General features: G+C 55.6%; 2 protein-coding genes and 1 long non-coding RNA gene across 6 annotated transcripts; 2 read left to right on the forward strand and 1 right to left on the reverse strand.

The window, feature by feature from the left end:
• The first annotated feature begins 580 nt into the window (after positions 1–580).
• On the forward strand, positions 581–14,789 carry STAT6 (signal transducer and activator of transcription 6). 4 transcript variants are annotated; one of them, XM_033866429.2, is made up of 23 exons: positions 581–695; positions 1,147–1,460; positions 4,069–4,205; positions 4,613–4,751; positions 5,047–5,130; positions 5,551–5,689; positions 5,816–5,868; positions 6,041–6,189; positions 6,778–6,909; positions 7,031–7,219; positions 7,551–7,638; positions 7,763–7,885; positions 8,483–8,575; positions 9,271–9,477; positions 10,664–10,758; positions 10,858–10,994; positions 11,334–11,480; positions 11,698–11,761; positions 11,868–11,978; positions 12,172–12,264; positions 13,073–13,138; positions 13,243–13,371; positions 13,450–14,789. In XM_033866429.2, the coding sequence occupies exons 3-23, from the start codon at positions 4,090–4,092 to the stop codon at positions 13,637–13,639; spliced, it is 2,544 nt and encodes an 847-aa protein (XP_033722320.1). In that variant the 5' UTR covers positions 581–695; positions 1,147–1,460; positions 4,069–4,089; the 3' UTR covers positions 13,640–14,789. The 4 variants fall into 4 exon arrangements, with proteins under 4 accessions (XP_033722320.1, XP_033722319.1, XP_033722321.1 ...); XM_033866428.2 differs by lacking the exon at positions 581–695 and adding an exon at positions 855–1,008; XM_033866430.2 differs by lacking the exons at positions 581–695; positions 1,147–1,460 and adding an exon at positions 1,597–1,652.
• On the reverse strand, positions 14,729–20,788 carry NAB2 (NGFI-A binding protein 2). Its single transcript, XM_033866434.2, has 7 exons — positions 20,373–20,788; positions 18,036–18,909; positions 17,565–17,698; positions 17,177–17,228; positions 16,952–17,084; positions 16,549–16,740; positions 14,729–15,582 (listed from the first exon to the last, which is right to left on the reverse strand). Exons 1-7 carry the CDS (start codon positions 20,453–20,455, stop codon positions 15,473–15,475), a joined length of 1,578 nt encoding a protein of 525 aa, XP_033722325.1. The 5' UTR covers positions 20,456–20,788; the 3' UTR covers positions 14,729–15,472.
• A 120-nt stretch (positions 20,789–20,908) lies between these two features.
• LOC109547170 (uncharacterized) lies at positions 20,909–23,268 on the forward strand. Its single transcript, XR_004528928.2, has 2 exons — positions 20,909–21,099; positions 22,940–23,268. It is a non-coding gene; the product is annotated as an uncharacterized lncRNA (long non-coding RNA).
• Positions 23,269–27,694: the final 4,426 nt, after the last annotated feature.

Raw genomic sequence — 27,694 nt, forward strand, 5'->3', positions numbered from 1 at the left:
GGCCTGGCTGGGTGCGCCCCTGCACACACTTGCCCATCCACGTGGAGGGGAGGGGGAGGAGCTGGGCTCTGGGAATCAGTTCAGACACCAGGGGGCAGCATAGGCCTGGCTTTGGCCCCTGAGCCCAGCCCTGTTTGGGAAGAAAGGAGGGAAACAGAAGCCTCCTCCCACCTTCCACCCCCCGCCCCCCCAGAGACCACCCTTTCCCCATACCCCTCTCTCAGGTTTTTGGGCTTGAAGGGCTCTCTGGGTCCCTAGGCCAGCTCCAGCTCCTCCTCCAGCAAAAGCTGCAGAAACCATCCACTAGATAACTAGATGGTGACTCAGAAGCTGAGCAAGCCTTGTGTATGTGAGTGTGTGTCTCCTTGCAACTGCATGTGGCTCTGAGTGCTGACACGTCTGTGAGCCTGCCTGCACGTGTGTGTAAGCATGTGTGTGTCGGGGGTGCCCTTCTGGCTGGGGAAGTTGAGTATGTGTGTGTTTATTTCTGGGTGTGTCTCAGTGTTTACCCCAGAAACAGATAGGAACTTCACCAAAGCTGCACCGCAGATTCACATGCAAACTTGTCCCTTGGGAATCTACAGGCGGCAACTCCAACTCGTGCCGGCTCCCACCTGGGTTTGAGGAGTAGTACCCTGTGAGGAGGGGGCAGAAACGATTTTCAGTCCGAGGGACCCCTGGAGCCCTACAGAATTGTGAGCGTCAGCCTCCCCTCCCCCACTCCCTCCCATCAGCGGTCACGAGACCTCTAAGGCGTTCCCCACCCAGAAGGAGGACCTAGGAGTTCCAGCTCCCTGGCCGCTTTCAGGGCCCTCCACTGGAGGGAGCGCAGAGCCCAGAGAGATTTCTTTTTCCAGAGGCCACAGGGGAGCCCAGTCCCTTGCGAGCCCAAACCCCCGGCCCCTGCGAAAGTTTGAGTATGGGAGCGGCAGTTTGGGGCGGCACGTCTCTGGCTTGATATTGGGCGACTTTCTGGAGGAAACTTGATTGCTTTTGAGGGGGGACAGAGTAAGTGGGGATCAGCATCCCCTCCAGCCTGCCCCAGGGCCCCCAAGCCCCAGTCCTGGCTCCCCACCACGCCATGCTCCCCTACCCGGTATCGGAGGCACACACGCTCACCCCACTTTCTTCCTCTTCCTCCTCCAGCCCACTTTCCCTTGACTGTGTCGTCAGAGCTCCAGGGAGGGACCTGGGTAGTCGGAGAAGCCGGAAACAGCAGGCTGGGGCAGCCACTGCTTACACTGAAGAGGAAGGACGGGAGAGGATTTTGTGTGTGTGTGTGTGTGTGTGTGTGTGTGTGTGTGTGTGTTTGTGTGTGTGTATTTTTTTTCTTTTTGGTGCTGGAGGTGGAGGGGGGGTGCTAGCAGGGCCAGCCCTGAACCCGCTGGACAGAACTACAGACCCATGGGGCCTGGCAGTGCCCGCTGAGAGAGGGAGAAGACAGCAGAGGGGTTGGCAAGGTGAGGGGATGCCTCCGAGGAGGGGAGGGTGGGGGGCCTCTGACTATGAATATGTGGGGCGGTGGGTTGCGGGGAGTGCCTCTCAGGATCCTCCCTCGGCAGAGTGGATGGTCCCCAAGAAATTGTTTCAGCTGGGGTTGGTGGTTGGTGGTACTGAGTTTTGGCAGTTTCGAAGTGTCAGAAGAATCTGGGGTGAGTACAGGCCCAGCACTTCCCCTCCCCCCCTCCCCACCGTGGGTCACTTTTTCCATACACCCCGTCCCCCGCACCTCCAGGAACATGTAAAGGCAGGGAAAGGAGGGCAAGGAGGTGCTCCTCTGCCCTCTGGGTTGGGGGGAGGTGGACGCCCCTCCCTAGAAGGCTGATACCAGAGGGCAGTAGGTCCTAGACAAACCCGTATCCGGGCCCCCCAAAAAGGTTCCTGTTCAAGGGTGCGGCTAAGGGGTGAGCGAGCCCCAGACGCAGACCTCATGGTGTCCCAAAGGAGAGGGAATTTCCCCCCTCAAAACTGCTCCACTTTTGGCGCGGCCAAGTCACGCAGTTAACCCTACTCTTGCTGAACTGGCTCCGCCTCCCGGCCCCCCGCCCCGCCCCCGCCGCCGCAGACACACACTGGGCAACTCAGAGAAGCTCGTTTGACTCTTGATCCTGTGGTCCCACGGTCGAAGGGTTCGGGAATGTAACGGTTGAGGTGAGGTTTAGGTCACGAAAAGGGCTGATGAAGATCCTGGACGTTGGGTTTCCCTTCCCGGTTGGGAAAGGAACACTGGCCCCGCCCCCTCAGGCCGCGGCTCCTCCCTCCCTGCTTGTGTTGGGGGCCTACAGCAGAAGGTGCCCCTGGCCTGGCCGGCCGATTGACCCAGCCTGGTTACTGGGTGTGGCTGGGGGAAAGTCTGGCCCCCTGCTGCCTGAGGATGGAGTGGGGAAGATCTGAAGCCAGGACCAGGCCAGGAAGCTGGTCACTCAACAGGGGCATGTAGAAGAAAGGGGGGCTGCCTATGGCTTAGGGATCGCCTCAGTCCCCAATAGGGTAGGGAGAGAGGTCAAAGGTCTGAGCACCGTGAGACACAGGAGAGGAAGAGGGAAGAGAGAGATGGAGTCCTCCCCTGAGTTTGAAACACAAACCAAAAGGGGCCCCACCCCAAGGTGGGTGTAGAGAAAGGTCTATTAGAGGACCCTGAGCAGGAATGGGGGAGGATTCTGCCTTTGGGAGAAAAGAGCTCAAGGGGATAGGGACTGGGGGGAGCGGCAGGAGCTTCCAGAAAAGGGGCCCCTCTGTTCTCCGTCCCTCTGGGAGTCCTGGGAGAGAGGAGGGGCTAAAAGTGCAGCAGGAAAACTTGGGGTTACCAGGTTGGGGGCGACCCAGGGAGTTTCCATCCCCATCCTTTCTGTCATCTCTGGGAAGAGGGATAGTTTGAGAAACTGGAAACTGAGAGACCCCTGGGAAACCACTGGTTTACCCACCCCACCCTGTGGCCCACCCAGAAATGGGGAGGCAGCCTTCTCCCCTACCCTCCCATCTCCTTTCCTCTTGCCTCTTTTTCTTCTCTTCGTTGTAGCCCTAGCCTCCTTGCCCCTCTTCTAGGCTTTTCACTGAAGGCTTATTAACCCCACTTTTTTCTCTAATCTCTCACCACCTTCCTGAGTTCTCTCTACTTTTCCTTTCGCTCAATCTCCTCTTTTTCAATTCTCCTCCCATGCCCCCCCCCCCCCTTAGGATTATGGGATTTGGATCTGGAAGGCATCCTAACAGCACAACGTGGTGGTTAATCCCCTCTCGGGTTCAAATCGCTTGCTGAGTGGCCTCGGCAAGTTGGAGAACCTCCTTGAACTCGGTTTCTCTACCCGTGAAAGGGGATAATTCTATATTTTAAAAATTGTTGCAAGATTTTAATGAGGTAATGAGCTCAGTATAATGCCTCATACATAGTAACTGCTTAATAAATGGTAGCTATCATTACTCTGCCATGCTCTTCATCATCTAGCCAGGTAGTTTTCAGATTCTCTCACGGAACCCTGGAATTTTGAGGGTTTTCTCCAGGGACACCTTTGGGGTCAGGAGGTGGGGAGAAGGAAGTAAGAAGCAGTAGAATTCCAGGCCTACCACACTTGCTTTCAACAGAGAAACTCCAATTTTATATAATTGGGATTCCACAGATTAAAACTAAAATTGTCCACTGCTTTAAAAAGTTTGGAAAGTTCTGCACTTTACGCAAGCCTCATATTTTATAGATGAGAAGATTGAGGTCCACAGAGGGGAGGTTTCTTGCCTACAGAACCAGAGCCAGGCCTAGAGCTACAACCCACATCCTCTGTCTTCTCTCAGAGAGCTTTCCCTACTGCCCCATTGCCCCTGTCTCCCACCCCGCCCTCTGACTGCAGCTCAGCTCTTCCCACCCCATCACCCCTGTGTCTACCGTTGAAGGAATTACCTTGTCTGAGGCATTGGCCAGGAATGTCCCTGGTTTGAGGTGGTCTGGCTGTGAGTGGTGCTGGGGACGGTCTCTGGGAGGGCTGTCTACGGGAGGTCCCTGGCTGCCCCCAAACAAAAGCCAGCTTTCTTGGGCGCCTCTCAGAGTGCCCAAGTAGCCTTGTTCCTTTTCTCCAGGCACCCTCCAAACCCCAGATCATGTCTCTGTGGGGTCTGGTCTCCAAAATGCCCCCAGAAAAACTGCAGCGGCTCTATGTTGACTTCCCTCAACACCTTCGGCATCTCCTGGGTGACTGGCTGGAGAACCAGCCCTGGTGAGTCCTGGCTGCCCCACGTTGGTCCCCCAGGTCCTCCCCAACCCACCTTCCCTTTCATTAGATCTTCTTCATCCCATTTCAAGACTTGGGACTCGTTATTCCATGTGCGGTGGTGCAGATTTAGCTGGGAGTCTGTGCCTCACCAGACTATGCGTGTTGATACGTGGAGTCCCCCACCCCCTTAGGAGGCTGAGCCAAAGAGGAGGGAGGTCAGAGCTGGGGTAAGGGCACCACCCACAACAGCTGGAAAACTGGGGAACAAGGGACGGGGCTGAGGGCTACAGAGGGCTTGGATGGAGGATAAGAGGAGGAAGGAACCGCTGAGCTGATTGCTGTGGGGTAAAGGGACAGTAGAGCAGAGGAAGCCCTGACCCGAGGCTGCCTCATCCTTGATCTTCCTGCAGGGAATTCCTTGTCGGCTCAGACGCCTTCTGCTGCAACATGGCCAGCGCCCTACTTTCTGCCACTGTCCAGCGTCTTCAGGCCTCAGCTGGAGAACAGGGGGAGGGGAGCACCATCCTGCAACACATCAGCACCCTGGAGGTGGGGCAGGAGGGGAAGGGACAAGGCTGGGTGGGGCCTGGAATGGAGCTGGGGTGAGCATTGGATGCTGGAAGCAAATTGGTTGGATGCTGGAAGCAAATTGGTGTTCCTGTGGCTAGCTGTTAGCTAGCATGCAAATTAGATTTTAAAAGCATGCAAATGCATGAAAACTTCTGGAGCCTACAGTTGTGCTGCCTTTCAGTGCATGCGTGAATGGGGGTGCTGGGGATTGGAAGGGGAGAAAGACATGGGTAAGAGCCAGGCTAACCCTGTCTACCACCTTTCATTTCTATAGAGCATATATCAGAGGGACCCCCTGAAGCTGGTGGCCACTTTCAGACACATACTTCAAGGGGAAAAAAAAGCCATTATGGAACAGGTACTGTGGTACCCCACCTCCCACCCCAACTCAACTCCCTGGGACCTTAGCCTGAGCCATGAGAAACTAGAAGGAATTTGAACTTCAGGGAAAGTTCAGTGTTCTAGGCCCAGGATGACCAAAGGAGTCAAAGTGAGCCCCAAGTTAAGCTCAGAGAAGCTTGCAATGAGGGACTGAGGGTAGTGGGGCCTAGGAAGGAGAGAGCAAGTGATAAGGAGCTGATTCTGCCAGGAGAGAGGTCTTATCTTCAGGAAATTCCAAAAGGTCAGGAAGGACTGTCAAAGGAGAGAAGGGAGTCAGGCAAGAGAAGTGGTCTGTTTTCTGCAGAGCATGGCGGTTGCACCCCTTTAGGGAGTGGAGGCCGAAGGGAAAGGGCTGGGCAGAATGTCTCACCTCCTGGCACCTCTCCTTCCTGTGCAGTTCCGCCACCTGCCAATGCCCTTCCACTGGAAGCAAGAGGAACTCAAGTTTAACACAGTCCTGCGGAGGCTGCAGCACCGAGTGGGGGAAACCTGCCTTCTCCGCAAAGCCCTGCAGCCTGGGGCTGAGGGAGGCCAAGGTGGGAGCCTGGGCCTAGAGCTCTAAGAGGGTCCTGAGGAGTGTGTGGGAGTGATCTCCTCTTGGATCTCAACCTTGACTGAACCTCAAATCTATCTGCACCCCTGATTTCTGCCCCTACCCTCAGTGTCTTTGCACAGCCTGATAGAAACTCCTGCCAATGGGACCGGGCCAAGTGAGGTGAGTAATGGACTGGGACATGGAGATTGAGCTCCAAGGGCAGACTCTGAGGGTCTCAAATCTGTGGAGGGATGGAGATCAGACCTCAGAGAGGTGAGAAAGAGAGCCCTACCCTCCAGAGCTGGGTGAGGAGGAAGCGTGTGGCCCTGGCTCAGGCCCTTTCTTCCCACAGGCCCTCGCCACGTTCCTGCAGGAGACTGTCGGGGAGCTGGAGGCTGCCCAGGCCCTGGTGCTGAAGAGGATCCAGATTTGGAAACGGCAGCAGCAGCTGGCAGGGAATGGCGCACCCTTTGAGGAGAGCCTGGCCCCACTACAGGAGAGGTTGGGGCAGGGCTGACAGGGAAGGGTGGGGGGCTGGGGGTGGACACCTGCTGTCCCTGCTGGAGCACCCACAGGTGTGAGAGAGAAAACCAGGCCAAAGGGTCTTGGGGTGAGTGAAGACTCAGAGAAGCCCATTCCAGCAGAGCCATGCACACTGTTGTTCAGGTTGTGTCCTGTACACATGCACCCGGCGGGCGGGGCACAAGCAGGAGTTCTTCCAACCCACAATTCTCTCTTCAAGCCCCGTGCCCAGAGGAATGGGAAGTCTATTTGGTCTATTGGGCGGGGCACCTTTGAAAATGCACAAAAGCATCGTATGTGCTGGCAGCTGACCTGGGTACCAGAGCCCTGGGGAAGAGGCAGCTGGGTTTCCACAGAGCTTCCAGGCACTGAGAAGGAACCTTCCTCCCCAGAGCCAAGGCATGTCCCACAACTCGGTTAGCCCAGGTGCCTTGCAGCCACGCCCACTGCTCATCCCACCCCTCCACACACACTCTCCTGCTATCTTCCTGGGTTTAGGGGTGGGGGGTCTGGGCGGGGAGCAGGCAGCCTAAACCCTGTGCCCCCTAACCACTGTCCTGGCCCCAGGTGTGAGAGCCTGGTGGACATTTACTCCCAGCTGCAGCAGGAGGTGGGGGCGGCTGGTGGGGAGCTTGAGCCCAAGACCCGGGCAGCGCTGATTAGCCGGCTGGATGAAGTCCTGCGAACCCTCATCACCAGGTATGAGACCCCAGCCTGGCCTAGAGCAGACCCCAAGGAAGGAAGAGGGTCAGAGCTGTGGGGAGGGCACCAGGAGGGACCCAGCTGCTAACTTCCCTTGTGTCCTCCTCACTCCTCCCAGCTCTTTCCTGGTGGAAAAGCAGCCCCCCCAGGTTCTGAAGACTCAGACCAAGTTCCAGGCCGGGGTTCGATTCCTGCTGGGCCTGCGGTTCCTGGCGGCCCCAGCCAAGCCTCTGATGGTCAGGGCCGACATGGTAACCGAGAAGCAGGCGAGGGAGCTGAGCATGCCCCAGGGGCCCGGGGCTGGAGTGTAAGCTGGGGCTGGAGAGGGGCTGGAGGGTGGTGGAGGCCAGAGGAGCCTGGGGGACTGGCACCACGAAGAACAGAGTGATGACAGGGAGGGCGGGCCATGGGATGTGGGGACCCTGTATGATAGTCAAGGCAGAGGAAGGGGAGGGACCCATCAGTGCTGGAATGGGGTGGGAGCATCATGATTTGGCTAAGATGGGGACTTCTCCCTTAAGAACTCAAGTGGGGAGATGGAGATTAGGGGCCAGTAGTCCAGGCCATTAGCCAGTGGACTCAAGCCCCTGCCACTCCTGGCCCAGTTGGGATGAGCCACTCTCTGACTTGCCTGGCAGAGAAAGCACTGGGGAAATCATTAACAACACCGTGCCCCTGGAGAACAGCATTCCTGGGAATTGCTGCACTGCCCTGTTCAAGAACCTGGTGAGGCCTGCGGGGAGCAGTGGGCGGGGGTCCTCAGGCCAGGACATTCTCCTTGGAGAGGGTGTTGGGAGCCCAGGAGAAGCAGTCGCTGCCCTCACCCTCCTCTCCCTCGCCCCACCCGCAGCTTCTGAAGAAAATCAAGCGGTGCGAACGGAAGGGCACAGAGTCTGTCACCGAGGAGAAGTGTGCCGTGCTCTTTTCCACCAGCTTCACGCTCAGCCCCAACAAACTCCCTATCCAGCTCCAGGTGAACCGAGGCCCCAGGCCTGCCCGAGGCGGGGCCCCAGGTGCCCCTCCCGGCCACACACTGGGGCCCTGCATCCTCACTCTTCATGACTGCCCCATACCCTGTGTGTTTGAGATTTGTGCATGCTGGGGCCCCGGGTGAGCGGGGAGGAGCCAGAACCGGAGTGCACACCCCGGGGAATGACAGCGTAGGAGCAACTGGCACTTACGCACGTTTCATAGACCAGGGCACTGTTTTAAGTCACACACGTGCACACACACACGTGGTTTTCACAATAACATTCTGAGGTATGTATTATTACTAGCCTGATTTTATAGATGAGGACATTGAGACACAGAGACATTGAGTAATTAGCCCAGGTCACACAGCTACTGAATGTTGGAGCTGGCATTGGAAACCTGGGGACTCTATAGCACTGACCTGTAACCACTTCTTTGCAGTAAGGCCCTAACTGAGCTTCAGAAAGCACTCGATAACATACCATGAGTTTTTAACCATGTTGTATGAGTCCAGTAGCTCCCCTGCACCTTCAGAGCCAGCCCTCTGTGGAAGCCCCTTGCCCCAGTAAGAAGAACCCCCTTTCCTCACCCGCTTCAGGCCCTGTCTCTGCCCCTGGTGGTCATCGTCCACGGCAACCAAGACAACAATGCCAAAGCCACCATTCTGTGGGACAACGCCTTCTCTGAGATGGTGATGAAAGACCTGGAGTTGGCGGGGGCAGGGGGGGCTCTTACCTGGGAGGTGGGGTGCAGGCTGGCAAGCATGTTCAAAAGAGAGTGACCTAACTCCTTCTCATAGACCTGTTTTTGTACTCCTGACCTCTTTTCGTGCCAATTTTTTTCATACTTCATTTTTTATTTTATTAATTTATTTACTCATTTATTTTTTGGCTGCCTTGGGTCTTCGCTGCTGCGCGCAGGCTTTTCTCTAGTTGCGGCGAGCGGGGGCTACTCTCGTTGCAGTGCGTGGACTTCTCATTGCGGTGCCTTCTCTTTGTTGCAGAATATGGGCTGTAGGCGCGTGGGCTTCAGTAGTTGTGGCTTGGAGGCTCTAGAGCGCAGGCTCAGTAGTTGTGGTGCACGGGCTTAGCTGCTCCGCAGCATGTGGGATCTTCCCGGAGCAGGGCTCGAACCCGTGTCCCCTGCATTGGCAGGCGGATTCTTAACGACTACACAACCAGGGAAGCCCCCTTTTCATGCCAATCTTAACAGCTATCCTGCAGTAGCACCTTAGACTCCTTTGGAAAAGCACCATCTTTGTTGAGCAAGTTCAGGGGGACAAGGCTGGGGAGCGGCAGGCTTGGGGAAGTGGGAAAGATGAAGGCCCTCGTGAGGAGGGATGGGGATGTCAGCCTGAGGCTCCCTTTCCTTCTCTCCTCCCCCCAGGACCGCGTGCCCTTTGTGGTGGCTGAGCGGGTGCCCTGGGAGAAGATGTGTGAAACTCTTAACCTCAAGTTCATGGCTGAGGTGGGGACCAACCGGGGGTTACTCCCAGAGCACTTCCTCTTCCTGGCCCAGAAGATCTTCACCGACAACAGCCTCAGCATGGAGGCCTTCCAGCACCGTTCTGTGTCCTGGTCACAGTTCAACAAGGTCATTCCCCTGCGCTTCGGACTTCCCACCCCCAAGCTCTTCATCCCTGGGGCACTCAGGGCTTCCCCAACGTCTGCCCAGGGATCAACCGCTGGGATCTTCACAATGCCCCACCACGTTCATCAGGAAGGCCTCTGTCATGGCCCAGGCAGGAAAACCCCTCAGGTCTCTGGCATCCCCCCGTTTTGGTCTGGGGGCCCTCCGTCCTCCCTCTTTGCCAGTGATCTGCATGACTCACCCAGATTGTGTGTAAACACAGCTTTGGTTCAAAATGACTTTGACCCATTGGGAAAATAGGTCTTATTGCAAAAACAGGGACGAAACCCCACAGGGTCATATGCAATAATACCAGCTACCATGTGTTGACAGCTTACTGTATCCAGGCACTGTGCTTCAGCAGTTTAGATATGTTATCATCCCAACATCCCTTTGAGGTAGGTACTATTACCCCCATTTTACAGAGGATGAACCCGCCCAGAGGGGTTAAGTGGTTTGTCCAAGGCCTCCCAGCAAGTGAGTGGCATGTCTGGGATGGAACACCGTATTTCTGCCTCTTGTCCTTAGCGACTACATTTTACTGCCTCCAAAATAAGGTGGCTCAGGACTGGATCTGTTACAAGAAACAGGGGAAAAAGGAGGTCTGGGTGTCTCGGTTGAGGACCAGCTGGGTAAATGCAGTCACGCACTGATCTCTTTTTTAAAAAAGGAAGAAAGAAAAGCCCACACGACCAGAGGATGTGTTAGCAAAGGGAGCAGGACACTCACACCCTGCAAGCTGCCTTCTCTGGACACCACTTCCTCCAGGCCTCATTCAGGAGGGTGTGGAGCACAGTGGTTAAGAGGGGGCCCAGCCCAGACTTCCTGGGCTGAATCCCAGCTCTGCTTCTCACCAGCTGTGTGAGAAGCAAGTTATTTGACCTTTCTAGGCTTCCATTTCTTCATCTGTAAGATGCGATACTCACAGGACCTACCTCCCTAGGCTTGTAAGATCAGATACATTAATTTATGAAAAGAGCACGGAACAGTGCCCGGCACGTGGTGAGCCTGAGTGTCGGCCATGTCATGGATGGGGTCTCAGGTCCAATGTGGTTCCCTCAGTCCTGTGACTCTGTCGTGTAGGTACTCACAGCCCAATGCCTGCCCTAACTAGGCTCCTGTGCCCCCACCAACTCCCCTCTCCCCACAGGAGATCCTGCTGGGTCGTGGCTTCACCTTTTGGCAGTGGTTTGATGGCGTCCTGGACCTCACCAAACGCTGTCTCCGGAGCTACTGGTCAGATCGGTGAGTCCCCGCCCCAGGTGGCCTGAGCAGCTGTACCTCCAGCTCCCACTCCACACCCTGCGACGACCCCATCCACATCCTCTCCCTCATCCTGGCCAGGTTGATCATTGGCTTCATCAGCAAACAATACGTCACTAGCCTTCTTCTCAACGAGCCTGATGGAACATTCCTCCTTCGGTTCAGTGACTCAGAGATTGGGGGCATCACCATTGCCCATGTCATCCGGGGCCAGGATGGTGAGGTCACCCCAGCCAGTCCTCTGCCTCTGTGCCTGTGCCCTCTGGGGTTTCTTCTGGGGAGGAAACATCCTGGCCTTCCTTGAGGCCAACCCTGGTCTTCAAGAAGTTCTTCCTTCGGTCCAACTTCTCTTCCTCCTTCTGTGGTCTAAACGTCTACCTTCTCACTGTGAGCTCTGTGGGAATGGAGACTGGTGGGTCTCCCTCCCTCAGGACCCTCACCCTAGCTCCTCTCCTCCTCACCTTGGTAGATTGAGAATGAGTCCAATAGTGGGAGGAGGCTGGGGTAGGGGAATAAAGTCTGGACAGAGGGGACTCAAGGTCTCATTCCTATTGTAGGCTCCCCACAGATAGAGAACATCCAGCCATTCTCTGCCAAAGACCTGTCCATTCGTTCACTTGGTGACCGAATCCGGGACCTCGCTCAGCTCAAAAACCTCTACCCCAAGAAACCCAAGGACGAGGCTTTCCGGAGCCACTACAAGCGTGAGCTGGGGCTGGCAGTTCTGACTCCGTCCTGTTGTCCACCTTCTCCCTGCTCCCAGCTGCCCCCTCCCTGCCTGCTGTGTGTCATCCCCGACTTCTCTCTCCATTTTCATCTCCCTGCTTCTGCTACCTGCCCATCAGCCATGCTCACCTTTTCCACCTCCCTTCCTCCCTAAATCAGAAGCACTCCATGGCTCTCCTTTCCTCCCCACAACAGCTGAGCAGATGGGTAAGGACGGCAGGGGTTATGTCCCAGCTACAATCAAGATGACTGTGGAAAGGTGAATGTGCTGGTATGGATGGAGGGTGGGGCCCAGTACTTACCTGGGGGAAGGGGTGGTGGCATCAGCCCCTGGTCAGTCACACATGCCTCCTCCCCTCCTCCAGGGACCAGCCACTTACCACCCCTGAGCCCCAAACGCCTACCATGATGCCCTCTTACGATCTTGGAATGGTCCCTGACTGCTCCATGAACATGCAGCTCGGCCCAGATATGGCGTAAGAAGCTTGAGAGACGGAACTGGGAGTGGTCTGCGCCAGCAGGCTGTTTCAGCATGGGCAACTGGGGGAGCTGGCACTGGGGGCTGAAGTAGGGTATTCCCTTTCCTTGAAAGGGATTCCCCATCTTGAGGCAGGGATTTGGGGTGTCCAGGAGAAGGGCTGGCATCAGGGGTCTGCTTTCTTTCCCCAGGCCCCAGGGGTACCCACCACGCTCTCACTCCATCCCCTCATATCCAGCCCTTCCCCGGGAAGAATCGGTCAATGTGCTGCCAGCCTTCCAGGAGTAAGTGGGGCCCCCTCTGGGGAACGGGGTGGGATACCCACCTGCAACGGGCCTGGGCACTTGCATTTGTTAGGGAAGGCTCTTCTGTGAGAACGGGGTGGCAAAAAGCCAACACCTGGGTCTCTTCTGTCCATTCCACTGAGGTGTTAGTGGTTAAGATCCATGTTCGAATTCCAGCTCCACCACTTGCTGACTTTGGGCAAGTTACTTAACTCTGATGTGTCATCTGTAAAATAGGGAATAATGATAATAACAATACCTACCTCACAGGGTTATTGTGAAGGTTAATTGAGTTAATAGTATGTGTAAAGCTAAACACAGTACCTGGCTCACAGGAAGAGCTATGTAAGTATTAGTATTATCTCTCCCGCCCCTGAAATCTACTGTCATTTATCTGCTGTCTTGATTTTTATTTATTTATCTTTTTGGGCCTGAAGTGGCATAGACACTTGTTCTCCAGGTAGCCCTCAGGTGCTTACTAACTCTCAGTCGAGGCATGACATCTCCCCTCCCAGGAGTTGAGGTAGGGGTGGGGACAGGGGTGCTTAGAGCCAGCAAAGTTCAAAGTCCAAAGAAACATCAGAAATTAGCTAATCTAGCCCTCCTCTCTCTCCTGCCCCCAGTCGCCAATGCATACGCATTTATACAGATGAGAAGTCCAAGCTCACAGGTGGAAATGGCTTGCCCAGTGCTTGCCGTCAGGATGAGGAGCTGGAAATACTGTTTCCTCACTCAGTGGTCTTGACTTTGCAACACCCTGCCCTCGTCCAGCTTTTCTTTTTGACTGTGTCCTCCTTCCTGATTCCAGACCTCACCTGCAGATGCCGCCCAGCCTGAGTCAGATGAGCCTGCCCTTTGACCAACCTCACCCGCAGTGAGTGACGCCCACCCCCATCCTGAGCTCATGCGCCTCATTCATCCCCAGCCTCAAACCCCCGACCCCCGCCACCACCTCACTTACTTCTCTGGGCCCGGCAGGGGCCTGCTGCCGTGCCAGCCTCAGGAGCATGCCGGGTCCAGCTCCAAGCCCTTGCTCTGCTCAGATGTGACCATGGCGGAAGACAGCTGCCTGACGCAGCCGGTGGGAGGGTTCCCTCAAGGCACCTGGTGAGTGTCAGCCGGGGGGTGGAGGCTGAGGAGTGGGTGCCATGCCTATCTCACTGCTTCCCTCCTTCCTCCCTGCAGGGTCCGTGAAGACATGCTCCCGCCCTTGCTGCCTCCCACTGAACAGGACCTCACCAAGCTTCTCCTGGAGGGGCAAGGAGAGTCAGAGGGAGGGTCCTTGGGAGCCCAACCCCTCCTGCAGCCCTCCTGCTATGGGCAGTCTGGGATCTCAATGTCCCACCTGGACATAAGGGCTAACCCCACTTGGTGATCCCAGCTGGAGGGGGAGCCCAGAGACAGCTCTCCTGCCCCCATGGACCTGCTCTGAACACCTGCCTGTGCTCCTGCCAAGCAGCAGCTGGGGAGGGTGTCCTCCTATCCCCACCTACTCCCTGGTCAGGAGGAAAAGACTTTGCCAGGAGAATGTATAGTGGGTGGAACATATCTACTCCTTCCTTCCCACCACACACACCCCTGCCCTCCACTTTCCAAATACTGGAAGGGAAATTCAGGTTCCAAGTGAGACACGCCCCAAAACGCCTGCACACGCAGAACACACACACACACACCCTCTCCTTAGAAGATGTGGCTGAGCAGGAAGGGGGCTGGGCCAGAGCACAGGTGAGGGCATGGAGGGCTTCTCTGCTTGCCCTGAGCCGGGGCTCCGGACACACATGTGGAAACACACAGACACGTGCACACATCTGCTTCAGAGGCTAGGGGTGGAAGTATGGGCTTGGGTCCCAGCCCTGGGGGCACGGGAAACCGTTCAGGAGACCCTGGGAGAGAGGGGGTCTGTACATTTGGTCGCTGATGTGGGTTTTGCCCAGATTAAAAAACAAATCCCAGTCAGCTCCAAATTCCTGTCCGTCAGATGCAGGCTTTTGGATATGTGTATGAGATTGTGCAGAACTATAAGGGCCGAGTTTGCGTATAGCTGTGTGAAAGTGTGTGGACCTGAGATGTGTTAATATATAGATGTCACACGTTAGTTTTATGGCCACATAGAACACGCACCTCTCTGATTTTGCCTGTGTGACAACACGTTTGGAAGTGTGAGACACTGCTCAAAAGACACCAGCGAGTATACTCGCCTCTCTGATGTATGCTAACCCAAATGTACTAAGCTTTGAGTATGACTGTGCCCAGGTTGGGTCTATGTGGCTGTAGCTTCGATGGCTCAACACCTCCAATCCTGCCCAGAGGCAGAGGCTGAGCCTGGGGTCCAGACTCACGTGTGTGGTCCTCATGGTGTATTGGGGGCCCTACCCGCTTCTTCTTTTCTATTTCCCCACCCACCGCCAGCTTCCCTCCACTCCCCAACCCCATGCCACCCTTTCTCCATCTTGGGGGTCATAGATCCTAAGCCATAAAATAAATTTTATTCCAAAATAACAAAATAAATAATCTACTGTACACGATCTGAAAAGAAAGACGCTCTAACTGCTCAGACAGGTGCTGCGGCCCAGATCCCAGCTGAGGGAGACCCTGAGTCCACCCAGGCCTCCCGAGGGGGCCGGTGAAGGGGACCCCACACCCCCCTAGAGAGGGCAAGAGGGAGAGAACCGCTGAGGGCTTGGGGGGAAGATGGGGATGGGTGGGCGAACTGCAGCACTTGTTAAATTAAAGAAACAAACTAGAAGCACAAAAATGGAGGAGCAGAGGGGAGGAGCAGGTCCAGTGTTCCCAGGCCCCCAGATCTGGGGGGAAACCGTTTCCATTTTTAGCTGCTGGACCCTCCCAAGCCCTTTCCCCCATGTCCAAACTGAGTCCAACTGCTCACGTCACTGACTCTAACTAGAGAGGATGGGAGTGTGCTGTGTAAGGGAGGGGAGAATCCCAAATGCCCTGGAGGCAGAGTTCTTGCCTCCTTGCTCTGGGCAAGGGTGAGGGGGCACCATGCACCCTCCTTGTGTCCTCTCGCCAGGCCCCTGCTTGTTATTGCTTGAAGCCCCATAGTTCTATGCCCATGGGGCAGGTGGGGAGGCAGGAGAAGGGCAGCGGAAGGATCCAGGGTTGTGACTAGATGCCAGGGATGGAGAGTGGAGGGGTCTGTGTGAGCCAGAAGCCTGGTGCCCTGGGTCTGAGGACGCCAGTCCCCCCCTCACTGCCGGCTGGCCTCAGCCTCCACTTTCACGCTGCTCCTTCGACCTTCCACCAGAGCAGGATGGGGTCCTGGGGCAGGGCATCGGTCCAGCAGCCCCTCCTCGAACTCTGCAGGGAGAAGCGGTAGGTTAGGAGGCTGCGGGATGGACGCTGCAGACAGAGCGGGGCTGAGAACAGAGGCAGGGGTAGAGAAGGCTGCGAAGATGAGCTTGATTTCCTGACTCCTGCCCACCTCTGGTCTAGGGGGCGGTTCCATACCCGTGTGTGTGCCCCCCTCCCCTTGCTGGCTGTGTGTAGCTCTCTGTCTCTGGATGTGTCTCTCTCTTTCTGTCTCTCCCGCCTCCGTTCTGCTGGAATTTCTGGTTCTGTCAGGAGCTGTGGGGGCGGCTTGGCTCTGACCTCTCCCCCTCCCCCCTTCCCAGGCTCTGCTGCCCCCGCTTATCCCTGGCCTCCTCTCAGGGCAGCCCCCCAATCCTACCATGCCCCCCAGGGTTCTTAGAAGCCAAAACAGGGGGGACACAGGAAGCCAGCCTCCCAGCTCCTCCCCCAAGAAGAGCCCCCCTGTCAGTCCCCGCCCCCAGTTCCCACCCACACACAGTTTAAAAATACCAAGCTAGGGTTGGTGGCTTTGTCTGCTGCGTCACTCTGAGCCCAGCCGATGCCCGGCCCTCTGCCGGCCTCCTTGCCTACTCCCGCTTCCCCCATCCACACACAAAGCATCCCCCTCTGGGCTCCTCCAATTCCAAGCTGGCAACCCTACCCCAACTCCTGGCCTGCTCCACCCTCCTGCGTCGGTAGAAGTTCCATCCAAACTTCCCTTCTTGGTGGCTCTCCTCTTCCTGCTCCCCTTCGTTCCCCATTCTCTGTCCCCCTGCTCCCCAAGCTCGCCATTCACAGACGTCCACTTGGGGTTAGACCCTCCCCACTGGGAACAGCCCTGCAGGGTTCCCCCCTCCTCAACCCAAGGCCTGGTTAGCTGGAGCCCCACCACGCTACTGCCCCGAGGACACCAGGACTGCTGTGCGGGGCCTGGGCGGCAGGGGTGCTTGGGGATGGCACTGCTGGCTGCCTCACCTGCGAGAGGTGGCTTTGCGGGCACACAGGGGCTGAGGCGGCCCACGCGGTCGTGGGAGACGAGGCGGGCTAGCCGCAGCCCCTCGTCCATCAGCGTCTGCTGCAGGATGTGGCGGCTCCACAGCCCATGGGCTGGCAACGCCAGAGGCAGGTCAGCAGGGGGCGGCGTCAGCCTTGGGCACGACCCCACAGCTGTGGGCAGGGGCACGGGTCAGGTAGGGGGCCGCAGTCAATGGAACCCTCACCCTCAACCACACAGCCAGCTCCACGGGCCCAGGCCCATTCGCTCCCGCCCAGCCAGGCCTCCCAGCCCTGTGCCAGGCAGTGGCCTCCTGGCGCCCTCCTCCCACACCTTCCCCCCACCCCCGCCCCCTCAGTGAGACGCACTCTGACGCACACTCACCCTGCAAGTGTCCATCCAGGCTCTCCCCGGACAGGCTGGCGCTGTCTTCCTCCAGGCTGGGGCGGTATGGGTGTGCATAGGACTCAGGGCCTGGGGGAGGCTGCTGGATTTCAGAGTGACTTTGTTCTCCAACCTGTGGATGCCCCAAATGGGGAAATGAGGACTGGCAAGAGAGGGGGCTGGGGAAGATGCCCTAACCTCCTATATGTACCCTAGCAAACCTACCTCTTGTTTCAGTTTCTTCAGTGGGGGGCCTCCCAGTTCTTCAGGGTGGAGCCTGCAAAGATGGAGAGAAACAAGGAGGGTGAGGCTGGGGAGGGACACATGGTGGACAGGACACAGAATCTGGTGGGGAACATGCATTATTCCCAGGATCTGGAAAGATGAAGGGTAAGCAGCAGTCCCCAGCTCAAGCACTATTGTTGTGGGGGGCAGAAGGGACCTGAGAGGGATGGGAGGTGGGGCCAGACCTAGGCAAGTGGACTTGGCCAAAAGCAGGGGCACGCAGGCAGGTGGGAAGCAGGCCTACAGGCACCTGAACTGGAGGTCAGGACGTGACCCATCTCCTTGGCGGGATTCTGATCTAGGGAGAACCTGGAGAAGGGGGTCTCACCTGGAGCCCTTCAAGGAGGACAGGTAGGTGCTCTCTCGGGCCACTTGGCGGGACAGGGAGAAGAGTTCCACCCTTCGCAGTAAAAGAGTGTTGTCCCTCATGCAAAACTGGGCAGCAGCCTCGTTGATGGTCAGCTGTGGAGGGGACCGCCAGAGCAGTCAGAATCCTAACTGGCCCACCACCTTGCCCAGACCTCCTCACTCCCCTTCACCACCAGAGAAATAAGGCTTATCCATCAGATGTTTGCTTGGGTTTTGACATCATGCAGGAGCTTTCTGAGGAAGGAAAACAGAGGTCAGCACCCACAGCTTCCTAGGAATGCCTGGGGCCTCCTCCACTCCTGGGGCGTCCTGAGCGGCGTGAGGCTGGACAGCCGGGCTCTTGCCTGTGTCTCTGCTTCCCCCTTAGTTGAGGGAAGCACTGCAACAACTGAAGTTGGTAGGGGAGGGGATCAGGGCCTGGGGTCCTCACCTCATGCAGGCTCAGCTGCTTGCCCTCCCGCCGCTTGGAGTCAAAGCGGCCATAGATGATGCTGTATTTGCGTATCTCCTCTTCCTTCTGGCTGTCATTATCGTCCATCTCAAAGATGTGGCCCACGCTCCGTGCCAGCTTCTTGTTCAGCTTCAGCAGGGAAGTTACCTCCCCAGCATCCCCCCTTGGGAAGCTTCGGAAGATCCTCTCCACGCTCTCCACCACCATGCGTACCATCTCTGGCTCCAGTCGATCCGGACCACCACCAGCCCCAGCTGCTGCCAGCCCCCCAGCCCCAGTCCCCTCAGGGACTCCTCCCCCTGCAGGTGGGGAGAACGGGGGTGAGCCAGCCTCCTCTTCTCCTCCTGCCCCAACATCAGACTCTGGAGTGCTCCGGCCTGGCCAGATCCGGGGGTCCCCTGCCCCAGGTCCCCCAGACAATGGCGACAGCTTCTCTCCGAGTTCAAGGGGGCTCTTAGGGCTAAAACTGCGGGCACTGCCCGCCTTCTCCCCTGGGCTGCCATGCCCGTTGCTCATGCTCCCTTTCCGGGTCCCTGCAGTTTCAGAGATCTTGAAGAGTGGAATGCTGGAAACGGGCACGGCGGGCACTGGCTGGCTGAAGAGCCCTGGATTGGTGGCCCACTCTCTCAGTGCCTTCTGTAGGCGTCGGACATGGAGGGGCTTGGTGGCCATGCCCACGAGGGCCATGATCTCCAGGAACTCCTCCTCACCCGCCTCACACAGTTGCTGCACGTCGTCCCCTCCCTGCTGGATGAAGGTCTCATAGTAGGAAAGGAGATTGGCGCGCTGCAGGACCCGGTACAGCTGCAGCTCCCCCAGTGTCCGAGGCAGGGCCATGGCTCGGGCACTGGGCCTGAGAAGGAGGCGCACAAAGGGTGGGGGGGCAGTCAGTGCAAGTTCCCTTGCTGGGTACCAACCCACACTCACAACTGTTTTCTCTTTCCTGCCTGTTTCTCGTCCCCTCTTTCGAATGCTCTCTCTACCCAGACCTGAACACAGACTAGGAGAATCAGGCACTGCTCAGAGGCATAGCCATGCCAGTGCTATCCCAGACTGGCCGCAAGTACCAAAAGCCAGATCAGTTTTTGCCAAAGTCAAAGGCTCCAAGCCCCCGTCCTCAGCTTTTACTTTTCTGGCCTGGGGCAAGGAGACCTTGAGCACTGAGGCCAGCCAGCACACCCCTGGGATGGCTGGACCAACCTCTCTTCCAGAACACAGTCCTCACCTTCCACCCTAAACACCTAGCAGTCTCAACATTACACAAGTTAACTTCGCACACTGAGGTGAATGCAGGACCCCCATCCTCCCTGCAGTGGACACCTAGGACCACTATGGGCCAGCTTTATTCCCTGATGGCATCCTGCTCATGTGGCTGAGAGGCAGGGGTGTGGCCCCTACCCCTGCCCTTTTCCACTCAGTGAGCTAGGCAGAACATCCTCTGCTCCCCTTTTCCCACCCCTGCTCAGCTTTTCCCACGGATTAGGCATTCTTTGCCCACTCTTGCGCTCTCTCCCCAGGACCTCCCCTGCCTTCCAGACTGCCCAGTGCACCTCAGTTGGCCCCTCTCCCAGCAGTGACCTTCCCACCTGCTCCATAGGTAAGCCCATCCCTTCAGCTCGGGCACGGGAGAGAGGAGGAGTGCCTCAATTGTTCTGCTTCGGGGCCCGGTCCGCCCCCACACACTCCCACAGTGCTACCGTCTGTGGGCGAACACCGCCGGGGGGCTCCCGCCTATCCTTCTCTCCCTCATTTTCCACCCTCGTCTTCAAGGGTTGTGTGGGTGCGACTCAAGACCCCTTGAGGGAGGGGCCGCACAACGAACCCCCCCCCCCCGCAAGCCACAGAAATGGAAAGAGACGCCTAAGGCATGCCCCGCTTCTGCAGAGCTCCTTTGATGCTCTGTTGGTTCAAAGGCGCCGGCTTCTCCCGGACCCCGGAGCCGCGCGCTCCGTGCCGACGACGGACTGAGCCAGCTGAGTGGCCCTCCCCCGGCACTGTTGCCAGCTAAAGCTCCAGGGCTTCCCCTAGCGCTTGGGAGCCTCCACATTCTTTGCAGGGGGCTCACATGCCAGGTCATGCGCACAAAATAAACGGGCGATGGAGAATTAGGTACTGCTCTTTCACATCCAGCTTCATCAGCTTCCTGCCTGCTCCCAGGGCCCCTAATTCGAAGACGCACCCCCTTTCCGTCAGTCTCCACCCCCCACCCCCGTCCCGCTTCCCCTCGTCCTCTGCTCGACCTCCGCCCTCCGGACCCCTTTCCCGAGTCCAGCTCCACCCATCTCCACTCCCCGGCGCTTCCCTTTGCCCACTAACTTGAGTCTGGGCTGCGGGGTCCGGCGGGCGCTGTCCCCTCCGCCCGGCGGCTGCTCGGCTGTGGGGGAGGGAGCTCTGTGCATGGACGGCTGCAGACCACCGGGGATGCCCCTCTCGGTGCCCAGAGCTCAGCGCCTGCCGCGCGCTGCTCTCTTCCGGGCGCGCGAGGCCGTGTCCGCCGCTGTCCGGGCTCCGTCCCTCCCTCCACGTCTCCTCTCTTCGAGCCTCCGCGCCTCTGTCTGTGCCTCTGCCCCCCCCACCTCCCCGGCTGCGCTTGCCGCCTCTCCGCGCCTCCGCCCCCGCAGGACGCACGGGGAGCGAGGCCCGGCGCAGCTCTGGCTGCCTGGCGGGCGGAGGGCGTGGGCCGAGCCGGGGGCGGAGGCCGGGGGCGGGGGGCGGGCGCCCGGGCCTCTCCGCGGGCCTCAGGACGCCGCGGCGGAGAGATTGAGAGAGGCGGAGACTGGGGGGAGGGGGTGTGGAGCAGGAGGCGGGGGCGGGGACTCGGAGCCTGGGCGCCGAGTTGGGGACTGAGGTGACCGACGCTAGGCTGTGGAAGGCGGGCTTGGGGATCCGGCGGGCGGGGCGAGGTCGCTCCGTGCCGCCCACGCCGGATGCACAGCCGGCCTTCTCCGCGCCCACGTACCCACGTGAGAGCCCAGCCGGCGACATTCTTACTCCCACCCCCTTCCCCTCCGAGCGGAGAGCGGAATTTCACAACCACGCACAGGTACACAAAGACTCAGAAGCGCACGGACGGGCACAGGCGTCTAAACTACGCGGACGCCTGCCTGCAGACACTCGGGCTTCGCGGTGCTGTACTTGTGAATGTTAGGAGCGAGCCCGTAAAAGTTGTTGGAGACTCGGGGTGCACGGCTCCTTTCGCGCGTGCATGTGATTCCCATAGGGTGTGCACTTCAGGCAGGTCTGTGAGCGTGGGGCTCCGCAGGAATCTTTTACATATCCTCGCGCTGTTCCCCAGCCCCAAAAGGAGTTATTTGAAGAGGCCGTTCTCGGAAACCCAGGCGTCCTCCCATCCCTGCCCTAAGTTCCCGTCGAAGTTTGGCGAACAGGAATGGGCGGGGCTTACTAGAAGCTACCACTTAGGCGCGCGGCGATTAGTCGCGTCGGGTTTTGTTAGCGCTTAGGTCAGGCTGGGGTGGGAGGGGTACCCCGCCTTCCTCTATTCGTCGCACCCTATTTGCTGAGGCCCCAGGGACCTGCTCCTGGGGAATTGTGTGGCAAGCCTGGGAGAAAGAAGATACCCATTCTAGGGATGTCTATTAGGGCACTTTGCCCGCAAGAGTCTAGTGGAAGATGGGCAAGGGCCGGCTGCATCCAACGTGGCTCCCTACAGAGGAGTAGGAGGGAGGAGCTCCTTCGAGGAGCCTAGCCCCTCCCCGCAACCCACCCCCCTCCCCGCTTTGTTTCTCCCAGCCCCATCTGGTTCCCATTACACTCCCGCCCACGCCTGGGAGGGCGGACGGGCGGGGGCTCTGAGCGCCCGGCCCTGTGGCTCTAGGCCCCGAGGAAATGAAGGAGGTTGGGGGAGAGGCGGCGGGAAGCGAGCGGACTGGCCAGAAGCAAGGTTCCCCCTAGTCCGAAACCTCACCCCCGCCCGCCATTCCGCACTTCTGAGTGGGTGGCGTGGGCCAGGGCTGGTTATACATTCCGGCCTGGTGAGGGGACCGTTAGGCCACCGGTGGGAACCGGAGAGGAGGGAGTGCATCACTGGGGGGAATTTCGGTAGCCAAGATTGTCTTCTCCATGCCATTAAGCCCCAAACACGGGGGTGGGGAGTGATAGAAATGAGCTGAGTCCTCGGTCCCGAAACTGGAGGGTGCGGCTACACGGGGTCCCTTCGGGCTCACTCCCCGGGGGCACTCCCGACCCCTCTTAAGTGTGTGGGCGCCCCTCCCCCCTCTCTTCTCCGGTTATTTTAGAGCCTTGGCTGCCAGCGGCTGGCCCCGGGTTTCCACGTGCCTCCGCCCTCCCTCTGCCCACGCTCCCCGTGACGCACATCCTCCGCCCACGCAGCCTCTGCTCGAGGCGTCCCCCTCCCTCCCACCCGGGCCCCCTTGGGGTGGTGCTGAGCCCCCGGATCCGGAGGGAGACGCTGGCCCGCCCGGGGAAGAGGGCGGAATAGGGCGTGAAGCAAGGGGGCGGTAACCAACTGGGCTCATGGCAATTGGGTCCCGGCCCAGGAAAGAGCACGGTGGAGGAGCCAAATCTGGGGCCTCAGCTGCACGGCACTGGGGCCGGTACTAGGCCAGAGAGGGACGAGGAGCGAAAAATCCCACGCACTGGGCCAGCCCACTCCCCTAGGGGTCAGAAGGAATCTGTTTGGGTGCGGACGTGTATCTGAGAGTGAAACTCCCGAGTGTTTGTATCTTTGTTTCTCAGGGTTGTCGTGAGGTTCAAATGAGAGGGTGTATATGAAAACTTTGTAAATTGTGAAGTGTTAATAAGCAGATTTAAGACGCTATTGCCAGTTTGTGCCTCTGTACCCTGAGATTATGTATTTATACGTTTCTTTACATCTAGTTGTGTGTGTCTCTGTCTCTCTCTAGGTTTGTGAGCCCCTCTGTGTGGATTTAAAAATATGTACATTTAAAAAATCATTGACTTGTCAAGCCCCACCAGAGGCCGAGATGCCCCCGCAGCCGGAGCTGCTGAGATGTCTGTTCTTCGCTTCCCTCCCACTCCTACCACCTCCAACTCCCCTCCTACTCCCTTCCGTTGACAACAAGGAATTTCCAGCCTTTAGCAAATGGAGAGAAACAGAGACAAAGAGACCAAGACTATGAGAAACTACGGAAAAACAATAAAGATAAGAGACAGGTGGGGGAGAGGCTGACAAAAAGGGGGTGCGGCAAATTAAAAACCTTAATTTCTTCTTTTTCTCGTTGAGCCCCGTTTTCCCCAGTGTGGCTCAAGCCCACTTCCCTTCCTGACTCACCTGCTTCCCTCCCCTCTCCTTCCACGTCGGTGTTCTCAGAGGCTCACAGAGCTGAGCAACGGATCCCATTTAATCAAGGATTAGTTTAATGCTACACTGATCACTTCCAGGAAGGGAAACGATCCTCAGTCCCCATTTTCCAAGAACAGAGGAAAAGATTGTGAAGAAAGTGGGTGGAAGAGGAGTGTAGAAATTGCCAACCAGAGGGATTGTCATTCCTAGGCATGAGTAGATTTTCATCCAGCAGATTGCACTGCTCACTGACCCCCCACCCCAAGTTTTCACCAGACCAAAGCCAGCTCATACAGCAAGATCTGGCTCAAATGTCACCTTCCTGGTCCCTCTCCTTCTTGTGCCTCCTCTAGGCAGAATTAATTCCTCCCATCCCTCAGTGGCCCCAAGGCTCTTTGTATACGTTTCAGTTATAGTTGCTTGTTTCACCTTTAGCCTGGGACCTCTCCTAATCTGGTCTCTGGTGGGCCCTCTGAAATGAGTGAGTTGATGATGCTATTTCCAGGCCTGAGCAGCTTTGAAAAGGGCAATTGACACAGATTTTACTCCAGAGGGGGCTGAACCTGGGCAGAACTGTTCAAGTGGAGACAATTGTTTTCTATGTCTCCTTCCTTTAAGCTTAAAGTTTCCAGCGGGTCTCACAAGTCTGGTTCCTTGGCCTTCTAAAATGTCCACTACTCTGGCAAATTAATTCATACCCAGGTGCTAAAGGTAAAACTGAAATCCTTGCTGGTAACAGAAAAATATGAATATAAAGTAATGATCCTCTTTTCTTTTCTCTTTCGTTAACATGTTAGAATTGTAGTCTTCAGGGGAGTACTGTACTTCAGTTTTGTCATCTTGCCAGGGATGCTTCACCTCTCCAAGACAAATAATCCTGACTTCTGCCTTTAAGGAACTCATAGACTAGTGGGGGAGGTAGACACGATTACAATGTAGTGCCATAATAGGGGTACAAACAATGATAGAAGTATAGGGGGCAAGTGATGTCTTCTGCTTGGAGTTGTGAGGGACTGGTTTAAACAGGCATCCAAAGGAGGTGATGATGCAGCCTAGGATTTGAAGTGTAAATAGATTTCCAGGAAGAAGGGACAGTCAAATCAGAGAGAGCAGAATTTAAATTTACGTGGAAGTATGAAACAATGATATGTTTGAGAACCTAGAAATTGTTCTAGGTTCTAGAGCCCAGGGAGGTGTACAAGGCCATTTCATTAAGAATATTAGAGACCAGTGCTTCTCAAACTATAGTAAAGGACCAATTTTTAAAACAATTTCCAGGGACTTCCCTGGTGGCACAGTGGTTAGGAATCCGCCTGCCAGTGCAGAGGACACGGGTTCGATCCCTGGTCTGGGAAGATCCCACATGCTGCGGAGCAACTAAGCTCGTGCGCCACAACTACTGAGCCTGCGCTCTAGAGCCCGCGAGCCACAACTACTGAAGCCCACTCACCTAGAGCCCGTGCTCTCAACAAGAGAAGCCACCCATGAGAAGCCCAGGAACCACAACGAAGAGTAGCCCCCGCTCGCAGCAACTAGAGAAAAGCCCGTGCGCAGCGACAAAGACCCAAGGCAGCCAAAAATTTAAAAAAATTATAAATAAATAAAAATTTATTTTAAAAAACCCCAACAATTTCCAATCACGGTAGAGTCCACTACTCTATAAAATACACTAAAAGTGAATTATTAGAAAAAATGAAATAAAATCCCATTTTTATTAAATTCAATAAATATAAAATTTCTCTGTCAAATTCCTATCAAAGTTTCTAAATGCCTACACTTAATTTCTGAAATTGTTTCATTGCAGATTGGTCACAAACTTTGAGTAGCACTGTTGTAGTTACAATTTTTTTATGTTTTAGGTCACATAAGGGCAATGGACTTCATCACAGGAGATACCATGGAAAAATAAAGACTTGGTAACATGGGAGTGACATGGTCAGATATGCATTTAGGAGTAGTGTAGAGGAAGGGTTTTATGGCTGCAAAAACAGCAAGGAGGCCAGCTTGAAGGAAACTAAAGTGGTCCAAGAGAGCAATGGTAAGGTGCTAGACTAAATCACTGGCGTGGGATGGAGAGGAAAGGACAGATTCAAAGGATAGTCAGCAGGTAAAATCAATAGGACTTGATGATTGGCTAAAGGGTTGGGGGAAGAGAAGAGTTTAGGGTGACTCTTGGGCTTCTAGCTTGGGTGATTGAGTAAATGGAATGGAGCATCTTCAGATATTTACCGTCTGCAGTCTTTTTCCTAAATTGAGAAAGTTATGAAAACCAAAATTTTTAATTTCTCATTTGACCACAGAACCTAATCTGACCTGAACTTATTTTGTGGCAGACCACCTAAACTTACATGAGGTTATTTATAGTTTCATTTATCCCACTTTCATTTATACCCATGTGGATCTTCATATCTCTTGTTGCAGAAATATTAATTTGTTTATGAGGTGCTGTCCCAGACCCCATTAGGATTGCTGCCTTATATATTGTATATGTATCATATTACATTTCTAAAATCCAAAATTCTGAAACACATTTACTATCCAGATTTTCCACCCCATTTACTCATCAGTCTTGGCCTGAGTTCTTTTGGCTATTTGCATAAATCAGATCCGCCTGCAGGTAATGAATAATCATTGCATTGTGTGCTGTGGAGTCTGAAGATGATTCTCAAAGTGTTTTGAGCAGTGTCCTTATTATTAAAACAAGGCTAAAAGCTTCTTGAGTGTCTACCTGGAAGTGACAGAACTCATTTGGATGATAAGGTGTGATGTGTTTACGGACAACCAGTCTCTTTACTGTACACTTTGTTTACACATTTGAACAGCCAGTGGCAGTCCAGTGGTTAGGACTCAGTGCTTTCACTGCCAGATCCCGGGTTCAGTCCCGGTGGGGGAACTAAGATCCCGCAAGCCACGCAGCACAGCCAAAACCAAAACCAAACCAAACCAAAACAAAACAAAACAGTGGTCAGTGATCCTCTGGAATTAGTTCCCCTGTTCTCTGGACTTTGTTCAAAACCAAAGAGCAAGCTCTGAATGCTGAGAATTTGGGACCTGGTGGAAAATGAAGTGTGTGTATGGGTGTGGGTGTGGCTGTGGGTGGGTGTGTGGGTGTATAAATTATTTTTTAAAACAGTTTTAGACTTGCAGAAAAATTGAGAAGATAGTACAGAGAGTTCCTATGTACCCCACATCCAGTTTCCCCTATTATTATCATATATTAGTATGGTGCATTTGCCACCTTAATGAACCAGTGTTGATACATTATTATTTTTTTTTAATTATTTATTTTATTTATTTACTTTTGGCTTCATTGGGTCTTTGTTGCTGCATGCAGGCTTTCTCTAGTTGCGGCAAGTGGGGGCTACTCTTTGTTGCGGTGCGCAGGCTTCTCATTGCGGTGGCTTCTCTTGTGGAGCACGGGCTCTAGGCGTGCGGGCTTCAGTAGCTGTGGCACACAGGCTCAGTAGTTGTGGCTCACGGGCTCTAGAGCGCAGGCTCAGTAGTCTTGGCGCACGGGCTTAGTTGCTCTGTGGCCTGTAGGATCTTCCTGGAGCAGGGCTCGAACCTGTGTCCTCTGCACTGTCAAGCGGATTCTTAACCACTGTGCCACTAGGGAAGTCCCTGATACATTATTATTAACTAAAAGTCTATAGTTTACTCAGATTTCCTTAGTTTTTACCTAATTTTTTTCTGTTCCAGGATCCCATACATGATACCATATTATATTTGGTTTCCATGTCTCCTTAGGCTCCTCTTGGCTGTTAGTGTCTCAGATTTTCCTTGTTTATGATGACCACGAGGCGTACTGGTCAGGTATTTTGTAGGTTGCCTCTCTCTTTTTTTTTGGCCGTGCCGCACACGGCTTGCGGGATCTTAGTTCCCCACCCAGGGATTGAACTCCTGTCCTCAAAGGTGGAAGCGCCAAGTCCTAACCACTGGACCGCCAGGGAATTCCCTAGGTTGCCTCTTTATTTGAATTTTTTTAATGTTTATCTCATACTTAGATTAGTTTTAGGGGTTTTGGGGAGGAAAACCACAGAAATACGATTTTCTTCATACAATATCAAGGGTACATAGTAGCAACGAGCTTAATTTTTGTTGATAACTGACCTCTTTAGGTCAGCTTGGGGAGTGTGTGGTGTATGTATATGAGAGACATAGGATGACCACTGCAGCCAGGGGTGGCCTTGACTTTTCTGAGGATGAAATTTCTTCTCTTGCCTATGGCTCAGCCCCATTTTGACTCTTAAAAAAATCCTTTGTTTTGAAAGCTTGAACCTTCCCAGCAGTTACCTCCTTCCATGACTTCCCCCTTAACTCACTAGCCTCCATTATCTCTAGTATTCCTAACCAC

The sequence above is a fragment of the Tursiops truncatus genome, chromosome 11 (assembly GCF_011762595.2).
Source record: "Tursiops truncatus isolate mTurTru1 chromosome 11, mTurTru1.mat.Y, whole genome shotgun sequence".
In the NCBI taxonomy this organism is placed as follows: Eukaryota; Metazoa; Chordata; class Mammalia; order Artiodactyla; family Delphinidae; genus Tursiops; species Tursiops truncatus.